Raw genomic sequence first — 14013 nt, forward strand, 5'->3', positions numbered from 1 at the left:
ATTACTACTAAAATACATTTACGATAAAAGCAACTGTATAATCAAGCAATATGTTAATTTGTATAGAAGTTAGTAGGTACCTATATTAAAAATATTTGCCAAATATTTAGTAATTTGTATTTATAATGAAACGGCAAACGCTGTACTTTAATTAATTTATATTATAGAGTATTATTTCAAATATTTAAAACAAAATACGTAGGTACGTACTTCAGCAGCACTTTGTATTTTAAAATAAGCAAATAATAAAATATGTAACATTGTAAAAAGACTAAAATATATATTATATTGTAACCACAAAATGCTTAAATAAACAACACTACGTCAATACATATATGATTATCTATTTGTATTTCTTATTTTATAGTAATTATCATTTACATTTAAAATATGTTCGACCTTCTCATAACAAATGTTATAGTAAATATCTAAAAAAATATTACTAATTGTTTCCAATTCACATAAATTTCAGTCAACATTTTGAGTGATATCAATCTCCGTGCATAATTCTTAAGAACACATTTCACCCTGTAACTATCACAGGGTAACTTATGGACGAACCAAAAGAAGTTTTCTGCCAGACAATTTTCAGACTGAAATTACTATCTTCAACAGACAAAAAAGCTGTTTATAATATTAATACTATCGACCGAAGGTAGGTGATGGAATTTGAATTTAAATTCTTATGGATTTAAAAAAGATGTTAGCTAGTATTTGCATTATGGTAAATTTTGATTACAAATACCATTTTTATTGGAGCTACATAAAATTCAAAAGATTTTAATTACTGTTTAATATAGGTAAAGCAATACTTATCGATGGCACAATAGTTGTCGATGACAACTTGTCTTGGTCATAATATAATATACTTTACTTAGATATACTTAACATACCTCCGGAAACCATTTTTTTTCAATTAGCAAAATTTAAATCAATTACTATTCAGAAGTCCTCTCAATAATAAATGGATGTTCATTATAATTATTGTAAATAATGTCATTAGCAAAATTCAATTTGACTTTCACAAAAATACATGTTCACAATGATTATATTAATATGTCCCATGATACAGGCATACGAGTAAGGATAATATTTCTATCCAAAATATAATATTAGTCTTATTCATATTTTATGGCACATTAATAAGTATACTGTGGTTCGTTCTCGTCAGGTCAGGTAACAGAGTAGAATGTGAAACTATACAATATTATTACAAAACCGAAAACCTGCCCATTCGCTGAACTACTTCAAATAGATAGAGAAGTTCAGTGGCGATGGATTGGGATAGGCTGTTAAGTTCCGACATAAGTAGTGAAGTAGTGCATACATACTAAACTTTGTCAGTCATACATATTTGTTTTCATTGAACTAAGACTACAAATTGCAAATAGTGTCAATTAGTTTTTAAAATTCAATTAAACCATGCGTAAACCAAGCCATAATAAATAATAGTCAAAAAATATTCGTCTATCTACAAAATATCTAAAATTATGTATGATTTAATAATATAATTTTAGATATTTTATCGATAGAAGAATATTTTTTATCTACTATGGTTTGGGTAGGCAGGGGGTAAGATGAATTTTAAACAACTAACCAACACCATCTACAGTTTTTACTCTTAATTCAATGAAAACAACTGACTAAGTGTATACTATTTTTGTTAATTTGTATTCTCAGTTCAATGAAAACAGATATATATGACTGACAACGTTTAGTGTACATTATTTAGGTTGGATCTTAACAGTCTACCTCCACCCTTTGCCACTGGAGTAGTTCATAACAAATGTATGCCAGACACAATGACTATACAAGGGCATTAAAACTTGCAAACTTCAATCATAACAATGAAAAAAAACATGTACAGGTACCTAAAGAGTTGTGTGTCTTAACGATTGAATTAATTGAAACATTCAAATTATAGGTACATATCATAAGTCAGTTAAATGTTTAATATTTTGCTTTTTTAGAAACTTTGTGGTTAGATCCGTTGATACCATTAGTATCATGACTGCTTCTCTTCATCAAGAAGGGTACTTTATGTTCCAGCGACATGTGATTTTCAGGAGACAGACCTAAACAAGCCCTGAGAATATTCTCAATGCAGGCTCGCTGCTTGAATAGAGCATTTACGACCGGTGCCCCTTTGGGTACCAAAGGTGCTTTCAGAAGATAAGAAAGTGGAGACAGAACCGCATGGAAGTTGCAGAACACGTCGTTAGTATTAGCTCTCTTGAATTGGATTCTTGAAAACAGTTCTGTCAACAAGACGAGATCCAAAATGATTGGCACGGCTAGAAGAGAATCCTCGCATGTGTTGTGAACGACAATTGTGTTGTGTCCGCCCAAAAGAATTTCAGAAGTATATTCATCCATTGCTCTTTTTGAATCACCTTAAAAATATTAAATGCATATTAGTGTCTTAGCTACATCCACAAATTCAAATTTATTTATTTGTAAACTTGCACCTAATAACTATTTATATAGTTTCGGATATAAATAAGAATGACATACATAAACTCCTACTATTAAAAACCGTAAAAAAAGAATACACTACAATCATAATAAAATATTATAATTAGGTAAAATGTATTTAATCAAAATATCAACACACATTGGAATGTTTATTATCAATGTTAAATGGGTCCAATTTTTCATATGTCTAGTGGGGACATGAAACTGGATAATTCTCAAGAAATTGGCGCAGTCAAAACTAGAATTTACAATTTTACACATAGGTAATGAAAATATCAGCCGTTTGGCAAATTGAATTTAGAGTCGAAATATCAGTTAAAATTACTCCAAACTATAGATTCAACGGGAATACCGAGTTTAAAGTGAACGAAATGTGAATACTTATGTTGACATCTTGACATGATTTGGATGTTAACTTTATAATAAATGCACCAAATCGAAGAAATGTATTCCGGAATTGAACGCGCAAATAAAAAAAATTATAAGAATCTGATTGTTATGATGTTTTTAAGTTTATATGAATTACCTACTTTGACTTCTTTAATTATTCCATTTAATTTATTCAATTTCAAGTTTATACAGAAGTTTTCTTACCAACATACGGCACATATTTGATGACAACGCAGTGGTCCGGTTTTTCTCCTTTCTCATAAAGAACTGTGTTTGAAGCCACCATATCATCAACAACATTGCTCTTTGATATCTGAGGACAAAAAAAAATGTTTTTATTTTATAGTTTCATCAACAACTGCTGAGGTTTATTTCCAAATATGTACTGATAAGTCCACAATGCAATATTAATGGAAAATTACATTTTTGTGGTTTGAGCGTAAATTCTTAGTTTCTAAATTAATTGCTTTTTTCCATCCTAATGTATTTTGAAATTAGAACAATATGCCTGTTTGTATTAAACGATAAACCCTATAAAAACCCAAATTATAAATTGGCCATATTGCCATTAATTTTTATCGTTTTAATTAATCAATCTAATCATTATATTATGCTTTGAAAATTATAGATCATTACATCTTGTGTGAAAATGCACACAGATTGTGTATTTAGGTTTTAATGAATTTTCACCATATTCGGTGGACTTATCAGTTTTTGGAAATAGATGCTTCAACTTATGAATGATACAATAATATTATGATGCCCATAAATACCTCTTTTGAGCGAAACTGTTCCGGAGCAGAGAGATTCTTTCCATCATTATTTCCCAAATGGTTATAGCTTACAATGGACACTGGCTTTATACCTGAGAATACAAATCATTATTTAATAAAAGATAATGTTTATAGAGAAAAAAAAGAAATTATACATTTGAATCACATAAAATCAGTTAAAAATAAAATGTTTGTAAAAAAAACAAAAGCAGGATTCATTTGAACTTATCGTAACACAACATTTTAGTCTATTCTAGAGTGATATTAGTGTAGTAGAGATGGCAGTTATAAAAAAACTAATATTTTCTATGTTTGCAATGAGATCAGCAGTGGATAAAGTGTCACGGAATCAAAAAATTTAAGAGGCCGAGGTTCGATTTGGTCTGCCTGATGAAGAACTTAGCAACTCAATGTAAGTAAAATCAAAATGTACACCGAAAATATTCAAAATTTAATTAAAACTATTAAAATCAACAATTCCATTTATTTTAATACATTCAATTAAATCGAAGACAATTATTATTGAAATGATTATTAGTGTGCAGTCATACATGTGCGTTTCTATTTACAGACATATCTACAGTGTACAAGGCCAAGGTTACACAATGTGATCGGTGGGGGATCTTTTATCAGCCTGAATGTCTCTTGTTGCCGACACTTTTTGTTTACATTTTGTTTGCGAAGTATTTTTGTGTTTGTTTTTTGTTTAATTATCCTGTTCAAATAATGTCTCAGCAATGTTTCAGATTTTATATAAACCAGTCAAAAATATGCACCAATCCAATCAGTATGATTTTTTAATAAATAAATATCTAATTTTTTCTATTTTTCAATATCCCCATTTTACATTTTCCCTCTATTTACATTTTTTTTACCAATCTTAAAAACGTAAAATTGGGGTTTCAATGTACAGTAAAATCTTGTACCAAATTTTCATTGCTCATACTGCTACAGCTTTACTCCGGTGGTGCTTTCCTACAAAATTTTACTTGTATTGCAAGAACTCACTCATTTATCAAGTTAAAATTTTTTAATAAAATTTGTTTCGTTTTGCAAAACACTCGCAGACCATTTTACTCGTAATCCAAAGTTTTACCCAAACTACTTGTAAAATCCAAATAATAATTATTTTGATTAAATCTTCAGAAGAATATAATATCAATTAGGTATATATTTAGGAACTCACCAGCGCTGACTAGAAAATCAACGAGAACCGATTTCAATTTTGTCTGTCCCGACTTGAAATCGTCACCTCCGACAAAAACACCATTAGACTCAGCCATCTTTATGATACCTGGCACCAGAGTGTTCTGCGGGGATCCATTGATAAATGAGCACTGCAAACATTAGGTAACGGTAACATGTTAGTCGGCCTGATATTATGTAGTAGGATATTTTTGTTATTAATATTATTAACTCATACAGCGCTGACAGCACGGCTGCCGTGTCGGCATTAGATACAATTAGCATGTTATTTAAATGTGGTAATTAAATATTAATTAACTGGTCCGCAGTGAATGAGTTAAAAGGTCTCACGTTTTCCGCGATAGCAGCCATCGCGTACAAAGTGGAAGGTGATATTTCCTTTTCATTTTTCTTGAGACCTGCGATGAGATTTGCATGTGTATCATGGATTCCAGGAATAACATCACAGAATCTGAAATACAACAAAATGTTCAATGATAAAAATGTATATATAAATTAATCAGACAGTTATTACAATTATTAATAATATACAATAATTATTCTTGTTATAATATCGTACAAAAAAAGTTGCAGGACAATTAAAAATTTATATTTAGATATAAGAAATTACCTCTCTGTATTTGCAGTCCACAAAACAATAACAGCTTCAAGAGAATTTTTATTCTTGAAGTCTTGAATATCCTTTCTGAGTTGTGAATATTGTTCATATTTTGTCCCGTCTATCAAGTTTGTGGCACGGTCAGCCTAAAAAAGAAATAAACGAAAAGCATTAGTAACAACAATCATCATATAAAGTGACCAACTAGTTGTCCTTGAAACAATGTGGAGATTTGTGGATAAATATATACACATTATTATGAGAGGTAACGACATATTATGCATTTATCACTAAGAACAAATAATTAATCACAAATCACCATTGTTATAAAAATGTTGTACATATAAAAAAAGTAATAATGTAAATGAGTCCAAATGATTTTCCTTTTAAATGACTATGTAGTACCCATGGAGGTATAGTTGGTAGAGCTCCGTCTTTATGTGTTATGATGCAAAATTGGGTCGGTCACCATATTGAGTGGGTCACAGAAATCATCAATACCGAACATTTTTTTTGAGATAATAAATAGCATGCAATACATCACAAATGAGCTTTTGGTAGTTTTTGAAAAGAAGCTTAGATTTAGGATGACATTTTTTCTTTGGCCACAAAACCAAAACTATGCAGCTTTAAAGGGTGAAAAAACTTTGCCATACATGTTTACTAAACCAGTTTTATGCCTTCAGTGAGTATTCTCGCTCTATGAGGCCGTGATCGACAGACTGTACATACAAATTTGGCAAGTTATCTCGTCCGACTTTAATCTCAAATTACTAGTCACTGTCGATTGATTTGCACAATCTAAAAATTAATCACATAGTGACATCTGAATACTAAGCCACAAATTATCGGTATTATGGCGATTTTAGTAAGAGCTTTGCTCTACATTCAACCGGTGTCGTTAAAAATCTGCGGCCTGTCAGATACTGCCATAGTAATATCGTGAGGCATAAAAAAGGTGAAGTTAAGTTATTGAATGAAATAAAATATTAACTTTATTAGTATGATTCACATAGGCTACCGATATTATATGACTAATCTTGTATTTAAATTAATATATCTAGATAATTTGGATGAGCAGTATACTAAATCAATTTAAAATATAATCAATAATAACATCTCACTTGATTAGCAGCAATAAAATCTGCATCATAGACACCAGCTCTCGGTTTCAAGAGAGACATTTCTTTAATCACTTTCTGTTGAAGCTCATAATCAATTACTTCAGCTCGTACCATTGAATCTGCCAAATTTGCAGGGCTGATGTCCCAGCCATCAACAACTGAAATACAAATCAAAATATTAACCTGCAATGGATTATAATACAATATATTATTATTGAATTAAGTAGGAAAAAATACAATATCAAAAAAACAATGTTTGATGGGACAGGAAACGGAAAATATATGCTGAAAATTGAAAAAATCGTTGAATATATCAAATTAAAGAAAATCATAAAGTAGAGAAAAGACAACACCGTTAAATTAGTAAATTTGACATAGAAACATGGACATTCACATAATAAATTATCTAAGACTCAATATTCTTTAAGCTGTCAACTAATGATGTTATATTGTCTCTCTTTACCTTTTGCATACAGAATTAATATTCATATTTGCATAATAAATATAAAAATGTCAATAATGTTGATATGCCACAAACATCAATTACATCTAATTATTAGGATTGACCAACATCCAATGGCTTCAACTTGTTATTTACATTTGTATTTGTATTTTTATTTGCATGATATACTTCATGAAATGGTACTTCTCCTTACAGAAATCTTTAATCATACTTACAGAGATCATTAGGGTGCACCATCGGCAAAACGGAAGCCATAGGTACGTACACATCTTGGCCTTTTTCATCAATGCCTAATCTCACAGTACTAGCTTGAGTTACTGACCCGAACCTACAAATAATTAGTTACATTGTATATTTGTCTTGATTTATCTGTCTGTAATGCAGCGCAACACAGCACCCACATACTCTCTATCTCTGTCTGCGCTTTCAGCACATTGAACTTATTGAGCGCATCATCAAGAATGTTCACAGGTGGCACTGACACGTGGTATTTTTTTAACATACTATTATAATAGAAAAATTAAAGTGGCGCCCAACGTGGGGGAAATATGTTCATTAACTTTTTATTTTTTTAAACTCAAACGCAAATATGAATGAAGTAGTATTAATTATATTATTTAAATTATATTATTAAACTAAATACCAATTCGCTTCACGCTTTCCACATTTATGATTCCACTGGGCTTTTTGTTTGTTGGCGAGTACTGCAGCAGTGAAAGTAGATCCATTATTTCCACCCCATCCAACAAGCATCACCCCCAGACGTGCCGGCTTTAGTCCTGTTTGAATTTTTAATTCAGTTTCCTTGTCATATACCTAAAGATATTTTATGGTCAGCATTAGTTATGTATTATTTAAATAATAGCAAGTACATAATATTAAAAAAAAAACACTAATAATCTTATTCCTATAGTGCCGTTTTTCATTAAAGGTTGATGACCAAATAAAATTGTAAAAGCTATAATAAGAATAAGGTAGTATTTTTTTGAAATACGCCATTTCAAAAAATCGTTTTTTTCGGTTAGGTACATGTTCAAACACGCGCGTTAACACGATATTACTCCCTACTTCATTTATCGTTTGTCAATTTATGGCTACAGCCGTATGTTGTAGCTTAACCAATGGGAAATGCCAATAGAAATGCCGTAAGTATTTCAAAAAAATACTACCATATTCTTAGGTCAATAATTATTATAAAACAATCATTATTCGTAGGATGTTTATCATATTTGAATGGTCAAAGAGATAGCGTATAATCAGTATCTTTAGAATTATCTTCAAATGTGTTAATCATGACCATTTTTTGAATAATAAAATGCCTAATTCTTGTCAAATATGAGATCACAGAGATTATAAAATATATTTTTTTATCATAAATATTTCACTATATAATGTTAACATAATTTTTACTAATGGTTTTACAAATGCGTTGAAAAATTAATAAATCTAAAAACTCTTAACACCACTGCACATGGATGTACTGAAATATGTCTATATTCTGAAACATTAGATCGAGAGGTTTAAAAGAATACTATTTTATGTAATAAAAATACTTTATGCAGTCATCAAATGTTTAAAATAAATATAAAAGATAATAAGGCTTCAAATTTATATAAATAGATTATTTACAACGTTTAAGGAATGTCCAGGATTTTGCTTTAAAAATACCATAAATATCCATTTTGACCTACGTTCGACATGTGGGCCCTTAATAACCAAATAACATTTCAAAGGTTAAAAAAATCCCATGAGGCCATCTGTCTCTAAGTATTGAATTTAAGATTCACTTTATTATAATGTATAAAAATCTTCTTCTACTACATATGCAAATAAAGGCTTGGAATAATCCAAAGTTTTATTGTATCTATGTAGTTGGATACGATTTGTCCTTGAGATCTAACGCTGTCCGGTTCATTGTGTGAAACGAGACATGCTTTTAACGAATACGCCTACCTTTGCGCATATTATAATATAATATTAAGTACATAAATGTGTATAGTGCACTCAGTTTGAGTGGCCTTTGGATAAGAAGGCCAACTAATGAGGCCATAGAATTCTTTAGCGTTATCTAATCTCGGTTGGGCATCATTTTTTTTAGTAAAATATCTATTTAGGACAATTTAGGTCATGTTGTCTTCATTTAGTGAAATATTTGTATTTAATGCAATTCCACAACTAATGTTTCACAATAATATCAATGCCCTATTATAGAAGTGTTCCGAAATCTACACTATTATTGAATATCGTTTTAGGTTTTGTTACACTTTGTCTTTTGTCTTCTTAGGCAGGTTCCGCACTCATTCTTTACAATAAACGGTTTTATAATATTGAAAAAAGGAATTTATATTATTTTTTATTTGGATGGAGCATGCCATTGTGGGGTGCCAATCGTATGCTGTATGCACACTACCGGTAAATCCGCCCCTGAAGATACATCTTCTTATCGGTAACCGGATAAAACAGAACGGTGACAAAATAGAACACCGATAAACAGAGACAAATAGCCAAATTTCCGTTTTTATCTACACAGAGTTATTGAACTCGTTATTTCGTTGTTGTCATCCAAGATTTTTTAACATTATATCAGATTGCGATGAGATATAGCTTGCCGGCAACACCGAGCACAAATTACCTACCTATATAATTTGATTTTTCAAGGCATATTGAAAACATGCGTTATTCAAATCTATACAAATTTGGCGATCTGGTTGAAGTCATCACTTTTAAGGTGTGTGAGGTGGGCGAGGATGAGATGAGTGGAGTATGAACTGAAGTATGAAGACAGGTAGGTAGTTGTTGGCGGAGATGGCGAGGGAAAAAAAGGTATTATTGCCCGAGGGACTATGATACGTAGTGACAGTTCTCTACCAAAATAAAATGCGGACTGAGATAGTTTAGCCTTACAAAACGATACAAAGTCAGATCGTTCCATCTTGATAGACTTCACGATGACATGACGTTTAATATAATAAACATTAATAAATGTTGCTGAGGTGAAAATGTGCTTACCAAGGTAATTGGATTGTATGAAAAATGTATGCAAGAAAAATGCACGTAAGTACTAAACCATAAATAATATTAATTTGAGAATGAGTCGTATGTCATGGATTCTGCTGACGCTGCTTGGTTCTCACGGAACAATCGATCGCCACACAACATATTAATACACTACTTAGAGCAATGACGTATTAAATGGACAACTCACTTCATACCCGGCGCGCACGAGAAATTGTGCATGAAAGTCATTCACAGATGTATAGGTAGATGTCACGTGACCATATGACGTATCCGTTTCCATTATGCGATACAAGCTTCGAGAATTTATAGTAATATAACCTTTATTGTAATGGCGTATTAGTGTTATGACTCATTGCGTTAGAAACAGATTCTCGGTTACTTACGACTTCTCGGAGATTAGACGCAAGTAAGCCCAGCGAATCACAGGCGACTGACTGTCCAATGGTTCCTGTCATTCAATTGCATTGAATAAACATTCATCAATATCTTAAAATGGCATTTTATAAATAATAAATAATACTAACACATGAAAAGTGATATCCCATCTTTCTTGGAGTGTTTAGTAGATTTTTTTACAATTTTTAACTAGGCACATTGGCATTTTGTAACACAATAATAACGGTGGAGTCGAAACCTGACAGTCAGAAATTTTGTATGGGCAGACCCAGCGGTGTCGCCAGACCGCTTGCAAGCAGAATGTTCATTTGAGCGTAGGATACCGATATTAAAATATGAATTTCGCCATCCGGCAGACCCGACACAAAGTGAGTGTCATTTTATTTTCTAGATGCTTCGTCCATATTAATGTCATTGACTTAGAGATACGACAATTTCAATATTAAATGTTATATTTTTTCTCTATTCTGAATTTCCATAGTTCTGTTTATCAGTGTTCTGTTTTGTCACCGTTCTGCTTATTCACGGAACCCATCTATCTTGCTAGACGGAGCAGATCGACACTTTGACTATTGAGCCACTTACGAAGATTTCATACTAATTTACACTGAGTTGGAGTAAATCGTATTTCTCACTCCGGAAAATATTACAGAACTGTGTTTGGTTTTAGCTATTAGTTTTCATAGCTCATCAGCAAGTCTTAAAATCACTTCGTAAATAAATAATTGTGTTCTCAACCCTAAATACCACATCGTACACAAATGCTACCACATATCGAACGCATCTGATATTAACTATTATTTTTAGTTTATTATCCAGATTTCGACTCCGTATGAATATGATGTAGGTACCTATCATCTGATCACCGTCTTATCTCCAGGTTTGTGTGATTACTGAATATGTTACATTTTCTTTTAACTAACTTCGATCCCATATTAGCCCGAGCTCCGTTCTTCCTAAAGACGACAAGCGAGGTATTTTACATGGTCCACCCTCTTTACAGACTTATTCTCAATAATCTCAATGTACCATAAGTGATTTAAATAAAACAACCATCAATCACTGACATCAATAATTAGATTAAGTATAATATTTTTTTTATGTTGTGTAAGTAGGTACAAACTACAAAGTCCCAATTTTAAAACAATGCACATGTAACATGTCTAGACAGTTATACGTAAGAAAGATTTATGATAAGATAACAATATACCTTCTTAAAATTTAAAAAGGGGCATCTAAATAGTTACAACCATTCAAAACCTTAAAATAATTATACCGATATGCAAAAAAGATGTGTATTTCTAACAAATTATTGGTGTTTTTTTTTTACAATATCGATTTAGATTTAAAAGAAAAAACGCTCAACACATCAGTAACGTCCCGTGGGAGTAGGCATATTGTATGGAGTGAAATCTTTAACTGCTTCTAACACTAAGTTTTATCCTGTTTCATTTATAGAAGTTTATAATATATTTGGCGGTAAATGAGGTGGAGGAGAGAAAGGTCGTTGTTGCGTTTGAAGGACAGTTTATTGATCGATACAAAAATACGATAAAAACACAATAATACTTTAATAAAGATGACATCGTGAGATTATAATCGCGGGTAAATGAATGATGTGCTGGTGAGATCAATGTGATCAAGAGATTGATTATATTAATATTATTAATGGACTGAGAGACTCGATGCGAGTGGAATGACGTTTGATTATGTCGAGTGAAGGACTCGTGACGCTAGTAGTGCGTCCCGTGACGGACTCGATGAGTGAGTCCATGCATTCAATGCATTTTCCTTCCAATTTATACAAATGCGGTACATATATTACATGAGATATTGTCGCAATTAACATAATTATCATAACAGACCCTACTAATCTAGTTATGATTGAGGAAATGCTGACGATCATTATCGCTCTATTGTTTTGTTTTGACAACAAAACATACATAATTAAAGTGTGCCACTCATTTAATGCTGAATGGTATGATTGCTACATAATATAATATATTATATAATGTTTAATAATATTTTGACGAAATGTACCTTTATTATTGCAAATCACCCACTTACTTTTGACCAGTGTATAGTTAATCTGTAGATATAGATACCTACTACTGTATGTGATTTGTAAACAATAAGTCTGTTTACGTGAATAAATTTATTTAAATGCGAATAAGCAATGTTTGTATAATTTATACAAAATAAAAATAATACATCGTTCGAATGCATTGATTTAATCTAATTCCATTATTAATGTTTCAATCGTAGAGACCCTCAAAATCAGTCAGTGCGTTGTCTACGTCACTAAACGAGTCACTTTATTTTGTATAGAGTATAATATATAATATTATAATTTCTGTTTTTATTTTTATTTTACTTTCGATTTGTCGTTTTATATATTGTAATTCTTGCAAATGTATTGATCCATAATTAATTATAGTTGATAGGTACCTATGTAATATGATGATTTTATTTTCAATAATGATCATATCGTAATCTACTGCATTGAGAATAATATGAGTTTAATTAAATACTTACTATCAGTGTTGTTCTAAAAATCATTACGTAATGATAACAAAATGTCATCGTTAGTGTTATTATTAGTAATTATTTCTATAAATAATCACAATCAGTAATCAGACTAATCACTAATCAAGCAACATAATAAAATGCTTTCGAGAACATCGTTCTACCTACAACACTACTAGGTATGTACAATTGTACAGAGTGTGTACACGACACAGCATTCAAGGTAACATCTAAAATCGATAAACTTTCAAGTTCACGGAAGCGCGTTTGAAGAAGCAAAAGGGACGCCCAGTTTATACATATTGATTCAACATTATTATAAATATTAATAACACAGAATATACTCAATGGATTTTAATAAACCATCACGTCTCATTGTGTAGTTAACTACGTAAACAATAATATACAAATACTGATAACATTAAAATATCTGTCTTAAACGCCGAAAGCTTTTTTAAATGATTTACAGGTGATTATACTAAATACATATTAATTTTACCTTACCTGATAGTTATTTTCGTGTATCTTGACGACAGAATTGGAGTATTTATAATTTGTCTCCATATAATCTTCAGAATATTTTAATTTTGGATTTACAACTTTGATGAGCCGGGTAGATGCCATTTTTACACTGATATTATTTTATTTAAATCTGTATAAATTGTTGTTTAAGGAATACTGGGTATATTTTGAATTCAATTGTTATTTTACAAAAGTTTAAAATGAACTAGCAATCAATAACTTTACTTACCGAACCAAGCACCGGATACAGACTGCGTGCGCCTGGCAAATTTTGAATCGAGCTGTTGAAGGCGCGGATAGTCCGTCTGCTGCTGACAAAATTGTCATCGAACACGCGGTCAGCATTGCTTGGGACCAATCAGAGGGTTTATAAACACGTTTCAATTGAGTGTTTGTATACAAAAAAAAATTGTTTATGCAATCGAAATTTCTAGAATTTATCTCATTTTTGTAGAATGTAATTATTAATGCAATAACAAGTTAGTTGTTATCTACGGATGATCAACGAGCGGTAAAATAGTC

At 31.1% G+C, this 14013-nt stretch overlaps 1 protein-coding gene across 1 annotated transcript; it reads right to left on the reverse strand.

Moving 5' to 3' along the window:
- Positions 1-919: 919 nt before the first annotated feature.
- On the reverse strand, positions 920-13774 carry Inos (Inositol-3-phosphate synthase). Its single transcript, XM_085952461.1, has 10 exons — positions 13474-13774; positions 7673-7845; positions 7245-7357; positions 6567-6724; positions 5455-5588; positions 5175-5295; positions 4825-4975; positions 3639-3730; positions 3070-3178; positions 920-2393 (listed from the first exon to the last, which is right to left on the reverse strand). The coding sequence occupies exons 1-10, from the start codon at positions 13591-13593 to the stop codon at positions 1951-1953; spliced, it is 1614 nt and encodes a 537-aa protein (XP_085808587.1). The 5' UTR covers positions 13594-13774; the 3' UTR covers positions 920-1950.
- Between the last annotated feature and the right edge of the window lie 239 nt (positions 13775-14013).

Source organism: Rhyacophila brunnea, unplaced genomic scaffold, assembly GCF_057557595.1.
Source record: "Rhyacophila brunnea isolate RB1 unplaced genomic scaffold, BYU_Rbru_1.0 scaffold_3, whole genome shotgun sequence".
Lineage (NCBI taxonomy): Eukaryota > Metazoa > Arthropoda > Insecta > Trichoptera > Rhyacophilidae > Rhyacophila > Rhyacophila brunnea.

Excerpts from the sequence above, each read along its gene's own strand:
- Inos (XM_085952461.1), bottom strand. The coding sequence starts at position 13,593 with ATGGCATCTACCCGGCTCATCAAAGTTGTAAATCCAAAATTAAAATAT. Across the intron at positions 6,725-7,244 it reads GGTGCACCCTAATGATCTCT|TTGTTGATGGCTGGGACATC; the intron begins GTAAGTATGATT and ends TTTGTATTTCAG. Across the intron at positions 5,589-6,566 it reads ATTTTATTGCTGCTAATCAA|GCTGACCGTGCCACAAACTT; the intron begins GTGAGATGTTAT and ends TTTCTTTTTTAG.